The sequence below is a fragment of the Aegilops tauschii genome, chromosome 1 (genome assembly GCF_002575655.3).
Source record: "Aegilops tauschii subsp. strangulata cultivar AL8/78 chromosome 1, Aet v6.0, whole genome shotgun sequence".
Classification (NCBI taxonomy): domain Eukaryota; kingdom Viridiplantae; phylum Streptophyta; class Magnoliopsida; order Poales; family Poaceae; genus Aegilops; species Aegilops tauschii.
In genome coordinates, this window is record NC_053035.3 from 429,440,567 (window position 1) to 429,461,299 (window position 20,733).

The window sequence follows — 20,733 nt, forward strand, 5'->3', positions numbered from 1 at the left end:
GGACGGAAGCTTGAAGTAAAGTGGGCTGGTTGAAGCCAGATGGGCTGGTTGAATGTGTAAACTATAGTAAACAGAAAATGCTTTAAAAAAGAAAAACTCAACCATATGGTCTGGAAGCAAAAACAAAACAGGTTGCAAATACACACATATTATTTTTTGATCCAGCCTAACTTCAACTAATTACTATGAATGAAAAATTACGTAGTAAATCGAGAATATAATTTAATACATATAAGGGAATTAAAACAGAGCAAACCTCTTTAAATTTGAATGTAAGTACAAACGACGAACAACTCTTTGACACACTGCATTCCTTGTAATGACCATATATACTCCATGCGCGTCCTCTTTTTAAGAACAAAATTAATTAGCATCCATGCCTATGGGCAAAGGCAACTGAATAATTGCTATCTAGATCCTCAAAAAATGTAAAAAGAGCGATTTTTTTTCAGATTCTAAATCTTTGCTTACTACACTCCACTGAGCAGCTCTCCCTTGGGCTGATTGGGTGGACCCAAGACTTACAGTCAGTCGCTTCTTCTTTTTCGTGTCTGATCTTTCTTCTCTGTGGCACGCTTTCGGCAGGTCCCCCACTTGTGGCGTCTAACGCATAGAGCATCTAAGGCAGTACCACGGTAGTGCGAGGTGTCTTCGCTACATTTCTCATAGGTTAGCCTCCTGAACACCAATGATCGAGCACTGGAAAACCTATTACTACGCACCGCCCTCTCCGATGATCAACTCATAAATCAGAAAGATACATACCTATAACAAGTACACATGTCAAAATTCAGAAAAGAATTGGGTCAAACACAAGTTTTCACCGGCCCTCATCTACTTCTCTCTCGCGAACTTTCCCACAAGTCCCCCACTCGTCGAGTATAGCACGTAGAGCATCTAGAGCAGTACTGCGATAGTGCAAGACGTGCTAGGTGCAGTGAGCACTCACCTCACGGACCGACACCTTTCCGGCAATGCTTGCAGATTCGCCTCTGAGCACCGAAAAACTTACTACTATGCACCATTCTAATCCGATTTGTCTTGTTTTGCTGAGAGCTGCTCAGACGTTCAAATGATCTAAAAATTAGAGCAAATCTTCCTCCTAAACATCCTGTACACTCTATATCTTTCTAGTTATGCATATGTAATTATAAAGACACCACTATGAAGATACTTTGTATGCCATACACTATACAGATCTATAACAAAATATTTAAGGATACACATATACAAATACACCATTAAAGCACTGTCACCATATAATCCAAGTAAACATGGATTTTCCCGTTTCTTATTTTCTCGCATTTAAGTGAGTTCGGTTTAAATATGTTTTAAGATGTATATTAAAAAAACAAATTTTATTACAAAAACAATTTGAATTGCCCACAATATGATATCTATGATCGTGATTTGGCAAAATACATACAAATAAGTATTAAAGTTTAGTATAAATAGCTCTAACAATCTCACATAATAAAGTTCAGAAAAGAATCGGGTCAGGCACAAGTCTTTTTAATCTTGACTCTAAATAAATTTCAGATATCAAGGGGCGATGAACTTCTTCACCAGGTCTCATCTACTTCTCCCTCGCGCGGTTTCCCGCACGTCTCCCACTGGTGCCATTTAGCGTGTAGAGCATCTAGGGCAGTACCGTGGTAGTGTGGGGTGTGCTCGCTACCGATACAACGAACAGTCACCTCACGGACCAGTACCTTTTCGGCACTGATCGCAGATTCGCCTCCTGAACACTGGCGATCGAGCGGCGAGCGGTGCTGGTGAACTTCGTCCATCGTACACCGAGTTCGAGCTATAAAAATAACCACAGACTTTCTTCTTTTTCTCCATCTCCACAACGTGCCTCATTCCTTCTCCCCAATTTTCACATTTTTTTCTTCCTCCGGTGACAAAAGATCGAGAGGAGGCCCCCAATGGAGGACGTGATCTCAGAGTTGATCCTAGTTCTCATAGCTGGGCTGTTAGCAGCATTGCTTGGCTTCTCTATGCTTCTGTGTGCAATGATCCTAGATGATCGTCATGACGCTGCTGCCCGAGCGGTGGCTCTCCGAGGCACTGGTGGCCCTGCCACTGGAGGGAAATATGCTTGGTAGTGCTCTACCTGAGCTACGTAGGAGATATCATATTGGTCTCCTTCAATTTTTTTGGCCTTTCGCCACTGGAGGCAGGTATGCTTGGTAGTGTTCTACCTGCGCTACCAAGGAGATATCATATTGCTCTCCTTCATTTATTTTTATTTTTATTCCTTCTTTGGGTGGTCTCATCTTGCCGGTTTCATGATTTTTCTTCTTTGTGCTTGTTGACCTTGTCACATGTTAAAGGTATTATGCAATATAGATCTGTTGTTGTTTTCCTTGGCGGTTATATACTTTTTGGAAAGCATGACCGATAGATAGCACACCAAGGTGAACCAATAATTGTTTAATAGTCAGTAAATCGTTTGATTATATACTTTTTGAAGAGCATGACCGATAGATAGCACACCAAGGTGAACCAATAATTGTTTAATAGTCAGTAAACTGTTTGCATATGCGGCGGATTAGAACTTGGTGTTTCACAAATTGTACATAGCTAAAGGCTGCACATGTTCTTTTTCAACGGCAAAAAAGTAAAATGAAATCGAACTACACAGGCAATAAATAAATACAAAATCAAACACATAAAAGGAAACACACATGACCATAGTTAGTAGACCACAACCAACGTACATGACATAGAAGTACAAAGACAGATATTTTTACACATGGGAAACTACGAAATACGACCTGATCTCCTCGACCTGATCTCCTCGATGCAACGACAACGTCTAAGCAATCTTGTTAGACTCGCTTGATGCCGCACCATCATCGATTTTAATTTCGGCAAGCTTCAAATTGTTAACACCCCTTCTCCGTCCGTCCGCTTGGACATCTCTAACCGTTCAGCATAATCCTCCAAGATGAAGCACTCCTTGAATGCCGAAGGTTGGTTTTCGTTGTGCACATGAGGAACCATAAGCTGTAAATTGGTCAACAGAAAAGTTTACATGTTAATTTATCAGTAGGTAGGAAGTGCAGTATGTAACCATGCACCTAGAAGATTAACACCTTTCCACATTTTATGTCAGTTTTAACCCAATAAAAAATTTCGTAAAATCTATAATAAACCTAGCATAAATCAGTAAGCAATACCAAATTTGAAAGAACTAACCATGTAAGAACGAAACTATAAACCTAGCATAAATCAGTATGTACGTTCCTTGTGATTGGTGAATGTTCTCCGTTCTCATCTTCAATTAAGAATTTTAGACCCTTGCGGGACGTAACACGCGAGACGGCTACATACAATTGTCCATGTGAAAAAACCGGATTCCTCAAATACACACAAATCTTAGATAAAGTTTGCCCTTGACTTTTATTTATTGTCATCGCATAACACAGCCGAATTGGAAGCTGGCAACGACGCAATGTGAAAGGCCATTTACACCCAGGAGAATTAAGCACAATACGCTGAATACAAACTCGTTCCCCTTTATGTGAACCAGTAATGATTTCACCTTCTATAACTCTGTGGCCAAGGCGAGTGACAATCAAACGTGTCCCATTGAGATTGATTGATATTCCTTAATAACATAATAGGCACTCCGAGCTTCAAGGTAATCTTGTGGTGAGGGAAATTATTAATTTTAATTGAATTAAGTAGCTCAGGCGGATAGAATAGATGAGCATCCTCACTATGATCAGTGGACTTAGAAATAGTGTCACAGCTTAGAAAATCCATTGGGAAACCAGGGAGCCGTCCGAAAACAATATCATTGATTTCATCCACCACAGTGTTTGTAGGGCAAACAATAGCTCGGCTAGAAAAATACCCCGCATTATTGTAATACAACTGTTACAGTGATTGGCGATTTTACGAGCGGTCCATCCAGCCTAATCTGACGGTAGAAAAATAGAAGTTACGAGGAGTTGCAAAACTAAAATTACAAGAAATTACATATAACAGCGGGACCGTTACAAAATTTTGGTGGGGCCAATTAGTTACTTCGAGGGTAGATCCGTCAAGAAAATTCCCCATGGCAATGTCATCTGCCGATCCACTCGTCTCATCTCACGAGTAGACACTCGTGGGCACCGCAGCCGGAACCTCGCCCCGCGGCAGCCCTGGAATACTACCGTCCAAAAATTGCCCGGCTACCTCCCGCAGCGCCGGCGCGAGGACCTGGGCGACGGCGGCGGGGCCAGGTCCTGGAGGCTACCCCCGGCTGTGCTTGGTTGTAGTGGTCGCGAGAGGGAGCCGCGGGCGCGAGGACCTGGGTTAGGAGCTGGCCGAAGACGCCGGCGCGAGGACCTTGGCTTGGTCGTAGTGGCCGCTCCCCCAAGGCCCTGCTGACGCCGGCGCGAGTTCCTGGAGGCGAACCCCCGGCTGGGCATGGCGTAGTGGTGGACCAACGGAGCAAGGTATCTCGCCCCTGCTCTCATCTCTTCCCTCCCTCCCTACCTGCACGTTCAACGTCGACCAACTACTCCTTTCACCACCTTCAAATAAAGATTCAGTTAGTAGTTGAGCAGTGACCACACCTAATGTAGCTATTGCAGAACATGGTTCGTACTGTTACCCTGAAACTCTGAATCCTGTGTTTGGTGTTATTTGATCAAGCTGACAGTTAGCAATACCCCTCTGCTGCCATGACTTTCACAGTTGCCAAGGCCTATAAAATTCTCATTCGGGAGACTACAACCATTCCTGCTATTGCCTGGCTTTGGAAAGCCTGCACTCAACTGAAACATAAATTCTTTTTCTGGTTGTTGATTAACAACATGCTGAACACCACAGAGCTCCTTCGAAGGAAAAATTTCTTCATTCAGGACTACAGATGTGTCATGTGTGATGAGTATGTCCTAGAAACCAGAGATCGTCTATTTTTTCACTGCGATTTTGCACAAATTTGCTGGAAATATGTTTGCCCCAAATGGTCTCCTCTGTGCAGAAGGGATTCAGGATCAGCTTATTAGTAACTTGAACACCATGCTTCATATTTCATTTGCCATGGACAGAATCATTTTGATTTCTTGGGCCATATGGAACACTTGCAGTGAGTTCATTTTCAGAGACATCGCTCCCAGTCTATATGCCTGCAGAAGCAGATTCAAAGATGAGCTTCAATGGTTGGTCCACAGAGCCAAAATAAAATCATATGCTACACTCTCAGATTGGGCTGAATCTTTCAGATAGCAGGCCTCAGTTGATTTTTGTACTTTCTTATTGTTTTTGTACTTTGTAGGCCTAGCTTTTTCGTTTCTTGTACATAACTGTATACTTCTAAAAAAATCTACAAATTATGCTCTGGGGAACAAATTCCTACAGGTTCGGTCAAAAAACTAGTGAAAGTGAACTCTTTTTTTATGTCATAACCCATACCTTATTTCCAATAATCTTTCATAGCCACAACCTCCCAAAAAAAATGTACCATAGCCACATCTCGAGTTCTACCGAAGTATTAAATGTCTTTCACTTATAGTGCCAAATACCAGTTTTGATGAATGTCTTTTTGTAAGTATCCATACTTTCGTAGACATCTTTCTTCAAGGATAACTAATGTATCCTAATCAATGTACTCCATCCGCCTGAATTTACAAGGCTTATTTGATTCGTCTTTACATTAAAAATAAGTTGGCAAATAAAGGAGCATTTCAAAGCTTGACATTATCTTAGCAAAGTCACAACGTAGGGGGAGCAACGTCGTCATCAACTTTGAAGGCCACGTTGGTGCAATCTTCCAAATGTGCTAGCAGCAAAAAAAGATGAGTGCATGTTGTTAATCTTCTTGAAACAAAACTCTCCTTTTTTTTCAAATTGCTTTACTAACCATGCTCTGTTTTTCAAGGATGAGTAAATTACAGGCAAGCAGGAACCAGCAGCTGCTTCTTTCATCGATTCTGTAATCTCAGGTCCATATTTTTGCTAATAATTATCCATCAGTTCCTAGTTTGTATAGAGACTGAACTTCTTGTTTCAAATACTTGGAGAACGCTTTTGATCCAGTGGCAACTTACGGGAATAATAATGTACGTTATAATGTCACTCAAGGGAGTTTCACAGTTCGTATTGTATGTCATGGACGCTGTCAGATTATGGTCAATCCATTTCATGTAGTTTACTTCTATTTCTTACGAACATATGTCATGTACAATAAATTTCAGAGTCCGGACAGAAATCTAGGAACCAATGATGTTTATCGAGTGAAACAAATTGCATTACGGCATGTTTACAGGGATCAAATCTCTGCGATGATGCTCGAATTGAAGTGGTGTTTGTTCAGACTAATGCTATCAACATACATGAGAACAGAGTTTCATACTTGAAGTGAGCAAGGCATGCTCCGAGGTACATCCCTAAGCCTGAACTAGTGAACGTTGAACGACTGAAGACAAGTGCCTGATTGCGGGGTGTTCTTTTCGCCGCCCCGCCCTCCCGTCAACCTCTCCGCACCGCCGTGCAGCAGCCGCCCCGGCCATCCCTCTAAATCTACTAACCCCTTGAAATTCTTCGGCGAACTTGCACCACCCCCACCCCAAAATAGACAAGGGGGAGATGCTACTCCCCGTTGCACCCCCTGCACCCTAAGATGGGCCCGAACGACTAAGATCGATACTTGTAAGCTCGAACGAGTAAGATGCGTACTTATGAGCTTGAACGAGTAAGGTCCATACTTGTGTGCCCGAACGCCTCATAGTGGTACTTCCGAGCCTCGACGACTCAGAATGGTACTTGTGTGCCCGGAGAAGTAAGGACGATACTTTTGACCTCAGACGACTATGATCGGTACTTGTGAGCTAGGACGACTCCCAGTGATTCGTAGTGGTATGTGTGGGCCCCACGCCCAGAGTGATTCGTAGTGATATTTGTTAGCACGGACGATCCAGAGTAACTAGTAGTGGCATTGGTGGTCTGGACGACGTAAAGGGGCACAAGGTAGTATTGGTGGCCCAACCCATAGTGGTACTTGTGGGCACACAACTAGCACTATGGATAGTTCGATCCCACGATTAGATATGCGTCGTTTGAACCCAGAACGACAAGTATGGGTCGTCCGCGTATACAATCACCACTACGGGTCGTTTGAACTTAGAACTTCAAGTATGGGTCATCCGGGTCCACAAGCACCACAATGGGTCGTCCAGACCCACAACTAGCACTATTGGTCATTTGATTCCATAACAAGCACTAAGGGCCGTCGAACCCAGAACTACTAGCATGGGTTGTCAGCATTACCAGTCATCCGGACCCACAACTACCTTAACAAGTAGTCTCGATACAACTAGCGGAGTGGATCGTCGGGTCCCTCGACTAGCACTTCAGTGTGTCTTGACACAACACTACCACTACGGGTCGTCCAGGCGACTAAGATCGGTGCTTGTGGGTCTAGAAGGACTAAGATCAGTTCTTGTAGGCTTGATCGCCTAAGATCTATACTTGTCGACTCGAATGACTCAGATCGGCATTTGTTGACCCGAACAACTAAGATCAGTACGTGTGGGCCTAAATGACTAAGATCGATACTAGTGAGCCCAAACGAGTAAGACCGGTACTTGTGGGTCCAGCCGACTAAGATCATTACTTGTGGGCCCGAATGACTAAGATCGGTACTTCCGTGTGTTTTCACTCATGTCGGGATGAAGGGTATCCTTAGTGACATTTACTTTACAATTTTGGAATGTTTTTCTTTCGAAGAGCAGGGATCAAATCTATGACAAAACTGTACTTACCCACCAAACATTATTCTTTTCTTAGCGGAATTGTGATCTCATTGTATTATGTACCAGCAAAATATATAACGAGGCAATGACAAGAATAGGCGTGCAATCTAGCAACCCCAACTTTATCAATCTTCAGGAGCCCCAGCAATACAACTCCCAACAAGGTCATGCGCCCGTCTAAATTTCTGAAAACCACAAGGAGAGCAATACAAACCCCAATACACACACAAACCCACAAAAAAATGCAACTCGTTACTCTGCCACATTTGAAGAATACAATCAAGCTACATGGATGGAAAACGACACGGCCTAGTTCATTAAAACAATGCTGCTCATAAGATTAGGCATTCGCTATAGTCAGAAGAAATGATCCAAGAATGCATCTGCAAGAACAAGAAACTGCGGCGTCGCTCGCCCATCTCTGTAGAGATAGTAGCAGGGAAACCAGGTATGATCCCAAAGACATCCCATTCAGATCAGTTTCCACATCACCAACACTATTTCCAATCTTCATATGTACATGACCTCAAAATGCCGCTGTTGAAACAAGTCCCTGCACTGCAACGTCCATCATGGACGCCCACAATCACAGAACATTAGTCCTACTTTTGGTAAGAAGTATTAGTAACATTTTCCTAAATAAATGAGGCAGCAACTTTGCTAGAATAAAAAGACACTTGCAACCTTGTAAATCCGTGAAGTCCAACTCTACTAAGTTCCACTCAATAAAAATCAATATGAGTAGATATTTTGAACGAAAGATAGATCCCCATTCCCTAAGAACAGCAAACAGCATTAAAGGACGTTTGTACTGAAGTATCACATTCTGATGGCAAAATTTCATTTGCTCTCTACCCACTTTCATGGTCCAGTCTTATTATCTTTGAGCACTAAAATTTGTAGAAAGCATGATTAAATAAGCTATTATATGAAGGATATAGATGCACTGGTCAGGCTTCATGGCAAGTAAACTGTAATCACTAGCAGAATTTGTTACAGAGAATGGAATACTTGCAGAAAACAATACTACCACAAAAATAGCAGTACCTAACAGCGCATGATACAAAAGTTGTAGATTAGATCGATGGCAAGGCCAGTTCAGACTGTTATGTACACGAATCATATGCATATGCCCACACAATCAGGACTGTTTCCATCATCCTACCACAAAAACATGCTTAGTTACAGAGAATAAAATACTATTCACCTGGGATTACAACTTGATAATAGGACCACAACCGCAATAGTTCCCTACCAAGAAAACCCTTGTAGCTGAAAGTTTGCTGCCATCATCTCCTACACAACATGTATGCACCTACCTTTAGTGTGCGGGAAGGTCGCCGGCGGCGCTGACTAAGGCAGTAGGGTATCCGACGTACAGTGTAGAGCAGCAGTTCCATTAATTAGACGTGCAAGCAATCCTTGTGAGCAACGATTTATACTGAATCCCAAAACATGAAAATGTAGAGCAGGAACTGAACTGGGGATTGATTAATTCCTGAAAAAAGAACAAATTTTGGTGTTTTCCAATCCTCCATTACTAAGAGTTGAAGCCAACATAGATCAATCAAGAGCTGAAGACGAGGTAAAGAAAAGGGGCTGTGGGGGAGACGAACCTGGATGGCGGTCTGGCCGCAGGGGTCAGGGAAGAGGCCGGAGCCGTTCCACGCCTTGGCGACGAAGTTCCCGATGACGGCGTACAGGGCCGGCCGGCACGCGGATTGGATGCGCCACGACGTAGGGCCCGCCACGACCGCCGGAACCTTGGCGGTAGGAGTGACAACAAGGTCGCGGACTGCCGCTTCTCTTCTGGATCGGGGTCGCCGCGTGGGGATGATCCAAACGGCGCACCGAGCTACCCGTCTACGAGCGGGATGTGCGGCGGCTATGCGGAGAAACCGATTCATTCGTGCGTGGGGACGGCCTCTGAACATGCCGTGAGGAACGGAAACGGACGAGCGACTCAAGTACTATTATACCCCTTTTAGAAAAAAAATCTTAAAATAATTTTCCCAGATCCAATGGCTAGAAATAATCAGAGGTGGAGTTACATGAAATTATAAATCGTAACTCCCCAATCACCGTAAAAGAGCTCTTATTGTAATTAAGGAAAAACGAATCATAGACATAATCAACAATAGCTGACATGTGATCTGCTTTAGGCTGAAGCAATAAATCATCAGGTATATGAATCCAAGACGGCACAGACTCATCACCTTTACAATGCATAGAAACAGAACCAGTCCATATCTGAAGGCAAAACACATAAGTGGTCTGATCCTCCCTAAGCACCATGGTGCATGAGCCTTGTTATCAGGCATGAATTGTTGAAATGGATCAAAATATGGTGTATTACAAAATGAAAAGGGGTTATGATTAAAACTGGGCCAAATTATCAATAAAACTATTGAGCAATCTAAGTGTGAAAACTTAAAACTAATCCTTAAGAAATGGATCAAAATATGGTGTATATTTTAGAAATTAAAGAAAGGGTCGGGCATCACTCATTTTGTAGGATGAGGCTCCAATGAACATATATGGTCTAAGATTAAGCTGGCTCTGTGTAAGAATTGCATCACCAGCACACGTCTGTCACTTTATCACCATGGTGAACACGAGTGAATTACTATTACAATGTATGAGCGTTGGTAAGTCCATGTAGCTGCCGCTTCACCACTCATCATGTGTTGGCCAATGATCAGAGGTACAGCAAAAACCAACAAATAAAAACAGAGAACTGCACAAAGGATCAAAAGCATACCAACCAGAATTGAAATTGAGGAAATCGCTCATACAAGAAAAGGAATCAGCATATGTGGAACCAAACAAAATTTAGATGCTTCTAAAACAAAATTTTGTTGGAAAAAATTGTATAGAAAAACTTATTTGAAATCTGCCCAAAAACTGGACAAATAACAAAAAACTTAAAAAAATACAGCTGGCCTGGCGCGCGAAGCTGCTGGCCTCGGCCTACCGCAGCCCAGCCGCCCTTGGCTCAGCGCGGCCCAGTCATGCGGTGGCGCCCGCAGCTGCTGGGCTCGGCCCAGCGTGCGTGACTGCCCCCCGCCGCAGCCGGCCTCATTTTCTTTCGGCCCAACGGCCCACAACGCATTAGGGTTAGGATCCCGACCGTCCATTTCAATCCGACGGTTCGGCGCCGTTTTCGCCAGATCAAAGCTCTGATCCGATCGATCCATCAGAAACCCTAACGCCATTCCGCCCCAAGCAACTCTCTCGCTCGTCCGTTCCTCTCTCGCCCGCCCGCTCGGTTCCGGTGCGCGAGCCACCGCCAGCGCAGCGAGCCAGGGCGGCACCGGCGAGGCAACCCCTTCCCCCTCCCATCTCCGTTTCCGCGCGAGAGAGAGAGACAGAGAGGCGTTCATCGTGTCCCTCTTTTTCTTTTCCGCGTGAGAGGGAGGAAGAGGAGCGCGGCAACTCTGCGCTGTGGCCATCCTCCTCGCCGGTCGCGCGTCCTCCCTCTGCGGTGAGCGCGCCGCCGTCGAGGGATTTGACCACGGTGTTAACCCCCTTCTCCCCCTTTTTTTTCTTGCTTTCTTTTCTGGCGACACAGCAGAAAAAACTTGACCAAAACTGAATCGGCATGAACCGAAAGCGACGCATCGATTGGGCCAGCAGCGGCGGAGACATAAACCGATCAACGCAAAAAGAAGCACGTAAGAAGAACAACCACGCCAGCCTACCCCACATCCAATCAAAAATGCTAAAGCAACCAAACGAACCATCACACCAGTTCAAAATTTTTTGAACGAAACTCTGAACACACATGGCGTTGCTACACAGCCCTGTACCAAAAAAATACCACGCGCCACATGCATGATTCACCATAAGTCACTTTCATACAAGTGGTTTAATCTCAAGGCGAAAACCTTGCCTGCAATAAAGGCTTGGGTATATATGTCTATGGTCAAGGGCCGATGGTTCGTTTACAAACTATACTAGCTAGCTTCTATCCATTGTAAACCGAAACCATGCGGAACCATATATATAGTGTTAATGTAAGGGTATGTATGGAGAACTCAAAACTGTACGCTTGATTAAGAGGTCGGTGGTGATAACGTTAAGTGGCGCCGGTGTTACACTAATCTTGACGTGCGTGGTTCCGTTGCCAGCCGAGTCCCGCGGCTGTGACGAGCGGGACGTCCGGTGGAGCTGCCGAGTCCTGGAGTGCATGGATAAGGTCGTTATCTAGTTGCATGCATGTAGCTAGTGGGTTAGTAGCCGGGTCATGTGGTAGTGGCCGGTGTGGTGCATGCGTGCGTGAGTTAGTGCTGTGTGGCCACTGGCCTGTGTGCGTTGGTGTACTATATAAAGTGTACTCGGCTGTGCCGCCAAGTGACATGGGCCAGAGCAAAATGTAGCCGCGTGCAGTGCTGTGAGTTCCTGTGGTTCGTGGAGCTCGAGTGGTGTAGTCCGTGTGATAGCTTGTTGTATAAGTGTGGTGTGGCTCGAGTTGTTGCTTGAGGAAAAGGCCGTTCTTGTGGCAGGCGTATGTGCGCCGAAAAAATACCACCGTGTCCAGTGTCTTCTTTTTCTTCTACCTTCGTTTGTGCAAGTGAGAAAGAGCGAGAGGGAGTTAGACACCGGCGCAAAGAGCAAGCTAGGGCTCAGCGCCAACAGCCAGACCGTAAGGGTGATTCACCAGCAATAGGAATAGGATGCACGGGGAATTCGAGTTGAAGACAAACTACAAATGTACACAGTACACGTAACATATGCGCTCCTTCCTACAATTTGATGTGTGCCGGTTGGTGCGGTGCGACAATATGCCTCTGCCCAACGTACCGTGGCACACCAGCTGCTTAGGATGAGACTCACTAGTTAAACTGTCTCATCTGGGAATCAAGTATGTAACTACCTTAACCCCAGCATCTGCTAAGTTGCAAAACATGTGAAAATTTACTCGTAAATGACATGCGCCATCTGTTAATTTGGTTGTTTATTAACCGTCTGTGTCCGAGACGCCGCCCTTCTCTCCCTGAAAAGTAGAACAAAACTTGTGTTCTTGCAGAAAGAAAAACTTGTGTTCTATATTAACCAAAGTTATGTTCATCAGTCAATGACACATGTGCATATATGGTTCTTTGAGTGTGGCGATGACATCACTGTACTCCAGCCATATAAAGGAAAACCACGTAACATTTTAAGATAAGTAAGACAAATATGTTTTACTTTGCAACCGTTCCATTTTGAAAATAGACTACATTATTAAGGCATCTATTTACTTTCAATAGTAAGTGCCATTCTACGCTTTCCAGAGATAACTCACATCATCTCCTGTCATATTCTTGTCCTCATTGAGTGATTTCGTTTTTTTTTTTTTTTTGCGACGACCTTGAGTGAATTCCTTAATACTCCCTTCTTCCTAGATTATAAAGTGTCCATACATCTTAAGATTCAACTTCGACTATTAATTTGGCCAATAATAAATGAATTATTGACCTAAAATTGTAATATAGGAAACTACTTTTGAATATGAATTCAGTGGCATAATTTTTGGGTCACTTGACCCACATTTTATCGAAATTATTGGACTTATCAACTCAGACACTAATTCCCTATGCCAAAGCTGTCTATTGGTCGCTTTTATTGCGTACGCCCATTTGTATATATAACATTCCGAGATATGTGTTTAAATATGGATCATTTCAAGGAGTCAAAAAGAGCCAGGATTTTCACTTTATATTAAACCTTAACTATCATGCATACATCTCAAATGCCATGCAAAGCTTAATAGAGCAAATGTTAACTTGAGTTCCTAGCGACAAAGCAAGGACATCGTTTTGCTTTTTGTCTAGTCATCTTGGTGACTTGTCTCACAAGCCTGGTAGAGATACTTACTCGTTACATAGCAAGGCCATGAAGAATTGAAATTAGCAAATAATCCAAAATCAAGCCAAATAATCTTTCCACACTTGTGAATCACAATTTCACCATCACTAATTAACTAACAAATCAGTGTTTTCTATTCATGTTTCTGTTATGTTACACAAAGGGTTTGGTGCGCAATCTATATTTCTTTTGCTATCCGAGTTGGAAATCAATCAACACTAAGAAGTTTCTCCTTGTTGGTTGAGTTTGTGAGAGGTTGTTTGTCATGATTTCTGGGGTTATTCACTTTGGGGTTGCTCATATGCATATGTGCAATAAATGATACAAACATTGGCAAGCACGGCACACGCGGTAAACTAAATGACCACAACAATTGGCATGTGATGTTTGGTGAAAAATTGATATCCTGGCCACACAACACAGTGTCACTTGCTAATCTTCTATACATATATACTAGTACTAGCTTCCACATGCAGCATGATCTGGCTCAGTTACTAGGGGAGAATGCCAAAATTTAGGATGAGAGCAACAATGAGGACCATGGTGATTGACATCGGCAGTTACATAGCATGATCTAGTAGGGAACGAGATGTATTGTGAACTTGAGTTGGATACAAGTATGAAAACAGGTTCATGCATGGAAGAGAAGTAGATCTAACAAGAACATAGCCCAATGTGGCGCTATGTTGTCAATTCAATGCATTTCATCCTAGAGTGTTGAGCTGCATATTACATCACTTGGGTACGTACCAATTGGTCGAGCTAAGCATGGCTCTGTCTCCGAAGCTGGGAAAGATAGAATGAAAAATATATGTATTCTGTCTCTGTTATCCTAAATGGGCTTGTGTGACTTAAAGCATGAGAACACGCCGTTATTAACATCTACTCGTCGCCTTGCAGTCTTTCGTTGTTTATAAATCCTGTTTGTCCAAGCCCACCTTTCTTTCCCTAGAAAGTAGAACAAAACTTGTGTTTATATTAACAAAAAGTTACGTTCAACAGTCAATGAGACTTGTGCACATATGGTCCTTTAAGTGTGGCGATGACATCAGTGTCCTCCAGCCGTATAAAGGAAAACGACGTAATGGTAAATTAAGATAAGTAAGGAAAATATGTTTTACTTTGCAACTACTCCATTTAAAAATAGACTACATTTTAGGCATCTATTTACTTGCAATAGTAAGTGACGTTCTAGGAAATGCCCTTTGGTGGACTGGTGCATTGGTGGAATTAATAAAACATATTTCCACAATGCAAAAAAAATAAAAAAAATTCTACACACACAAATACACATATAACACGTTCAAGAAAAATCATAACAATATACTTTCATACATGGTGTAGACAAAAAAACAAATACATAAATGAAAATGGACCAATCTTTTTTTTATTGTTGGCTGGGATTTTTTATGTGCTGCTTGCAAATCATAATATTTTTAAATGAAATCTCGCAAATCCTTCATGAATATGTACAAGTTTCCATAGTTTAGAAGTTTTTTGAAAGTTGGAAATATGATTTTTGAATCATTTCAAAAAAAAAGGGAGCCAATGCCCTCGTCGACCAAAAGATCGCTTCCGTGACGTTCTACGCCTTCTAGAGATAACTCACATCATCTCCTATCATATTCTTGTCCTCCTTGAGTGATTTCCTTTTTTTTGGACGACCATGAGTGAATTCCTTACTACTCCCTTCTTTCTAGATTATAAAGTGTCCATACATTTTAAGATTCAACTTCGACCATTAATTAGGCCAATACCAAATGAATTATTCTCATAAAATTGAAATACAGGAAACTTCCTTTTGAATACGAATTCAATGGCATTACTTTTTGGGCCACTTAACCCACATTTTACTGAAATTATTGCAGTTACAACCTAAGTAAAGATTCCCTATACCAACATCATCTATTGGTTGCTTTTATTGTGTATGCCCATCCCTATAATATGACATCCCGGGTGATGGGTAGCCTGGCCCGAAGCCGTACGTCTGGGCCAGGCTCGGACCTCACTTACTAGCCCATAGCCCGCGACCCGAAGCCCAAGAAAAATTCGGAGAAACATGATTTCTACGCTTTTATATAAATATAGGTACAATATTATAGTACTAATCGCCGAAAGTAGCAATATTTTTATGTTAAATTGTGAAAATAGGCATTTTGTCGGGCTGCCGGTTCACCCAGGTTGGGCTCGTGCTTGTATTTTGAGGTCGGGCTTTTTGAAACCCGGCCCGGCCTGGAAATGCCCAGGATTAGCTTAAATGGATCATCTCAACGAGTCAAAAAAGAGGCAGGATTGTCACTTTATGTTAAACCTTAACAATTATACATAAATCTGAAATGCCATGCAAAGCTTAGTAGAGTGAATGTTAACTTGAGTGTCTAGTTACAAAGCAAGAATATCGTTTTGCTTTTTGTCTAGCCATCTCAGTGACTTTGTCTCACAAGCCTGGTAGAGATACATACTACACATTCATCATCGCAAAAAAAAAAAGATACATACTACACATTCGTTACGTAGCAAGGCCATGAACAATTGAAATTAGCAGATAATTCCAAATCAAACCAAGTAGTCTTTTTACACTTATGGATCGCAACTTCACTATCACTAATTAACTAACAAATCAGTCTTTTGTATTCATGTTTCTGTTAAGTTACACAAAGGGTTTGGTGCGCGATCTATATTTCTTTTGATACCTGAGATCAAAATCAATCAACGCTAAGAAGTTTCTCATTGTTGGTTGAGTTTGTTATAGGTTCTTTGTCACGATTTGCTAGCATTATTTGCTTTGGGGTTGGTCATATGTATATGTGCAATAAATGCTACAAACATTGCCAAGTACAGCCAGTCTCTACATAACTTAGATGCACACAGTCAACAAAGTCCTCGCACCAAGCGAAAAAGAAGAAAACGAAATACAAATAAACTAAGTTCTGTATAACGCCTAAGTCGTAGGTGGCCTAATCCTAAGATCATGCTGCCACCGATGTTGGGTAAAAGTATTCCTTGCACTACCGGAATCGCACCCTATGCCGACGGGGCCGTCGGCATAGCCCTGATTGGCCGTCGGGACAGGCCTATGCCGACGGCCCCCGTCGGCATAGGACCGTCGGCAACATATCCGTCGGCGTACTCCGGTAGGCCGTCGGCATATAAAGGCCGTCGGCATAGGCCCTATCCCGACGGTGTCCGTACATCTATGCCGATGGCCCTGGCCGTCGACAACGTTACCTCGTAACGGCGGCCGCCGTCAAGTGCTGACCAATGCCTGCTCGCCACGTGGCAAGCCTATGCCGACGGCCTAGCCGTCGGCATAGATTTAAACTAAGCCGACGGCCAGGCCGTCGGCATAGGCCTGCCACGTGGCAGCAACTGGGCTCTCCTGCCAACGGCCAGGCCGTCGGCTTAGTTTAAATCTATGCCGACGGCATAGATGCCACGCGTCAGCAACTGGGAGCTCCGGCCAGCCCTATGCCGACGGCATAGTTTGTATTTGATTTTTTTTCTTTTTCTGTTTGTTTTCAAATCAATTCAATTCAGATATACAGCACATATCAGCAGATATATATGATGGAAATAGACATATAGAACACATCTAAGTATCATCCGTCACCATCACAACAATATATGCATAAGCATCATCATAATCAACATAAAGATAAGCATAAGCATATAAAGAAGCACGCAAGTCATCTAAAGCACCATCAAAGACCACAAGTTTATCATCATCACCACACACAAGTCATCTAAAGATACATAAGCATAAGCACACAAGTAACCAAAAGGCTTAAGCGCCAGGACATCGAGCACCGCGGAGGTCAAAACCGCCAAGACCGCTGAAGCCCAGGTCGTCAGTGCTAGCGGCAGCGCTACCGCCAAGACCGCCTCCACCTCCGCCTACATGGATCGGAGTGGTCGGGCTTCGTGACTCGGGAGTGCTGCGAAGACCACCGCCAACGGTTGATCCACCGGTTCCCTGGATGTTGAAAAGACATATTAACGGGATATATGACTGTGTTGAAAGGCATGATATGCTTTGAGTGAATAGATTGGGGATGAACTAACCGGCGAGGGGCCAGCGTTCTGTGCCACAAACTCCTCAAAGGTCAGCAACGTTGGTTGTGCTGGAGGACCCTCTGCTGATGGCCATTCAGGACACCTGCCGGCCGCCATTTCCTGAAAAGTGTGCTGCATCTGGCGATCCCTCTGCTGATGGTATGCATGAAGGCGGTCGTGCCACGCCATGGTCTCCTGGCGTGTGTACTCCATGTAGGCCTACAGTATGACATGATGAAACTCATAAAACTACTAAATGCGGAAAATAAAGGGAGCAATGAAGATAAAAGGGAAAATACTTACAGTTTGCTGCTCCTGAAAGAGGGACAGTGACGGTGCACTGCTCATGGGCGTGCTCGTGCGCTGGCTCAGGGTCGGGTCGATCCGACGGAGCTGTGTGTAGGAGATAGTAGGAGTGATCACAGCATCGAGAACCCCCTCCCGACCGTGCTCCTTCGGCCCCATGCCCACCACCACCCTTTCGTCCAGATCCGCCGCAATGGGGTCAGGTGTGTCAGGATGTAACGCCAGATACCCATCGGAGTAGGCCTTCTTCCTATGCGCGGTCTTCTTGCCGTAGTACTTGGGCTCGCCAGGCTTGGGGTCCTTCCGCGTATGGGCGATCTCCCACGCCTGCATGTGTGAGAGCGGCCGCTTCAGTTTCTCCTCCTGCACCATTCCTCTTGAACGAAATCACTAAAAAAAAGAAAACCGGTGTTAGACCGGGACTAAGTGAACATAAAACATGATGATGTGGAAGACATAAAGGAATGGTGTAGTGGTATTACCTCATCCACACTTCCTCAACTTCCCTGATGTTGTGCAAGATATAGAACATGAGGTCCTCCCACTCTTGTCGTGGCTTGTTATAAGGTTTCGAGGCCCCAGCCCTCCCACCTTGCGCGTTGAATAGATGGAGCTTGGGTTGATACTTCGGCTCTTCTATATTGTATCGAGGCACCTTGTTATGCAGATGGGGAACGTGGTCTGGATAGTATGATGTCCTGAGGTCTGACACCTCCTCTAGGATAACTGCCTCAGCTATGGAAGCTTCAATCTTAGCTTTGTTTCCATATTTCTGTCGGAGATGCTTGTTCTGTCTCTCAGGGCCGTACTGCCAGCGATTCTGCACAGGACCCCCCAACAATACCTCGTTCGCGAGGTGCAGAATGAGATGTCATCGGTGTAAAGAAGCCTGGCGGAAAGATCTTCTCTAGCTTGACTATCAACTCCGGTGCCTTCTTATGCAATTTTTCAATCACGTCTTTACTTACTTCTTTAGCACAGAGCGTGCGGAAGAAATGGCTTAGCTCGGCAAGCACTCGCCAGACATGCTCGGGGACATAGCCTCGAACCATCACCGGCATTATCCGCTCAATCCATACATGGTAGTCATGACTCTTCAGGCCGGTCACTTTGCCCGTTGAAAGATTGACTCCCTTACTTATATTCGATGCATAACCATCGGTGAACTTCAAAATGTGTTTCAGCCAGATAAGTACTTCCTTTTTTTTGGCGGTTTAAGGACAAAGTCAGCATCTGGCTTGAACCAGTTTTTTCGACCGCCTGTGGGAGGCTTCATGTTCAGACGTGGTCTATCACAAATTCTCTGTTGATCGGCTCTAGCTTTAACGTTATCCTTCGTCTTATCAGGAATATTGAGGATCCTGTGGAAAAGGGACTCTGCCACATTCTTTTCGGTGTGCATCACATCGATATTGTAAGGAAGTTTGAGGTCCTTGAAATAGGGAAGCTGCGAGAAGGGGGTAATGTGAGTCCAGTTGTGCGTCTCACCATATCCCTCGAAGCCTTTGGCTTTGGCTTTGCCTTTGCCTTTGACTTTAGGCTGGAGAGCTTTTAGCTGAGCAAGAATATCTGCCCCCGAAAATGTTGGAATCTCGGTTACTTCATGAACAACCCGGCCTTTCGTGAAGTTCTTCTTGTCTTCCCTGTCTGGATGGTCTGGAGGGAGGAACTGTCGATGCAGGTCAAAGGCTACATACTTGCCACCCTTACTCAGCTAAATCATTCGCAGAGCCTGCATGCACACTGGGCATGGCATCTTCCCACTTGTACACCATCCGCAGAATAGAGCATAGCCGGGAAAGTCATGCATGCAATAGTGCAACCAAACTTTCATCAAGAAATTTCTCTGCAGATCCCGGTCGTATGTCAACGTCGGAAACTACCAAGAATGGTGCAAAGCATCCACCAGCGGCTGCATAAACACACCCAATTGCTTCCCCGGATAATCAGGCCCTGGAATGATGAGCGACAAGAACATGGTCTTGCGTTGCATTAGGGCACCGGGAGGAAGATTGAGTGGAATTACAAACACGGGCCAGCAGCTGTATGGATTGGACGACATACCATATGGATTCAACCCATCACCTGATATGGCTATTCTGACATTCCCAGCCTCGGCTGCTTCCTCGGGGTATTCTTCATCGAACGACTTCCATGCTTCCCCTTCCGATGGATGTACGATTTTTTTTGGATTGTACCTTATACCTTCCTTGTGCCACTTCATCATTTTGGCAGACTCCTTCGTGATGAAAAGGCGCTGCAGTATTTTTATAAAATCAAGATACCGAAGAACCTTAACGGGGATGGTTAGCTGCTTTTTCTCACCATCCTCACCGACCACCTCAATGTACCGAGACGAACCGCACTGCCTACAGTACTTGTCATCCGCATACTCGTGCCTAAACAAAAGGCAATTCTTCGGGCAAACATCTATTTTCTCATAATCCATAGAGAGTGCCTTCATGATTTTCTTTGTATCGTACATGCTTTTCGGCAGTTCATGACCCTCAGGGAGGCTGTTAGCCCATACTCCCAAGAATGCTTCGAAGCATTTCTGGCTACAGCCGTACTCAGCCTTGACTGCAATCAGTTGCGAGATGGCATCCAGCTGAGATATTTTCGCACCCGCATAAAGAGGTTTCTTCGACGAGGCCAAGACCTCCAAGAAGGCCTTTGCGGTTGCCTCCGGCTCCTCCGGTTCATTCTCTGAAGGTGTCGCATTTTCTGTTTCTGCAACAATGACATCATCTAGCATGTCCCTGACCCCGTC

The 20,733-nt window shown here is 44.2% G+C and overlaps 1 protein-coding gene and 2 long non-coding RNA genes across 3 annotated transcripts; 1 reads left to right on the plus strand and 2 right to left on the minus strand.

Moving 5' to 3' along the window:
- The first annotated feature begins 4,123 nt into the window (after window positions 1-4,123).
- Window positions 4,124-6,246, plus strand: LOC120964397 (uncharacterized). Its single transcript, XR_005756454.3, has 2 exons — window positions 4,124-4,454; window positions 5,726-6,246. It is a non-coding gene; the product is annotated as an uncharacterized lncRNA (long non-coding RNA).
- Window positions 6,247-7,845: 1,599 nt separating this feature from the next.
- LOC120964399 (uncharacterized) lies at window positions 7,846-9,692 on the minus strand. The gene is made up of 3 exons (XR_005756474.3): window positions 9,371-9,692; window positions 9,074-9,252; window positions 7,846-8,312 (listed from the first exon to the last, which is right to left on the minus strand). It is a non-coding gene; the product is annotated as an uncharacterized lncRNA (long non-coding RNA).
- Window positions 9,693-17,196: 7,504 nt separating this feature from the next.
- On the minus strand, window positions 17,197-18,510 carry LOC141036834 (uncharacterized). Its single transcript, XM_073506367.1, has 3 exons — window positions 17,961-18,510; window positions 17,735-17,876; window positions 17,197-17,294 (listed from the first exon to the last, which is right to left on the minus strand). Exons 1-3 carry the CDS (start codon window positions 18,333-18,335, stop codon window positions 17,197-17,199), a joined length of 615 nt encoding a protein of 204 aa, XP_073362468.1. The 5' UTR covers window positions 18,336-18,510.
- Window positions 18,511-20,733: the final 2,223 nt, after the last annotated feature.

What these genes read in the sequence shown, in the direction of transcription:
- LOC141036834 (XM_073506367.1), bottom strand. Translation starts at nt 18,335, where the DNA reads ATGGTGCAGGAGGAGAAACTGAAGCGGCCGCTCTCACACATGCAGGCG. An exon ending in TCTTTCAGGAGCAGCAAACT is followed by an intron (nt 17,877 to 17,960) that starts GTAAGTATTTTC and finishes GTCATACTGTAG; the next exon opens with GCCTACATGGAGTACACACG. An exon ending in TGAATGGCCATCAGCAGAGG is followed by an intron (nt 17,295 to 17,734) that starts GTCCTCCAGCAC and finishes ATGGTGCTTTAG; the next exon opens with ATGACTTGCGTGCTTCTTTA.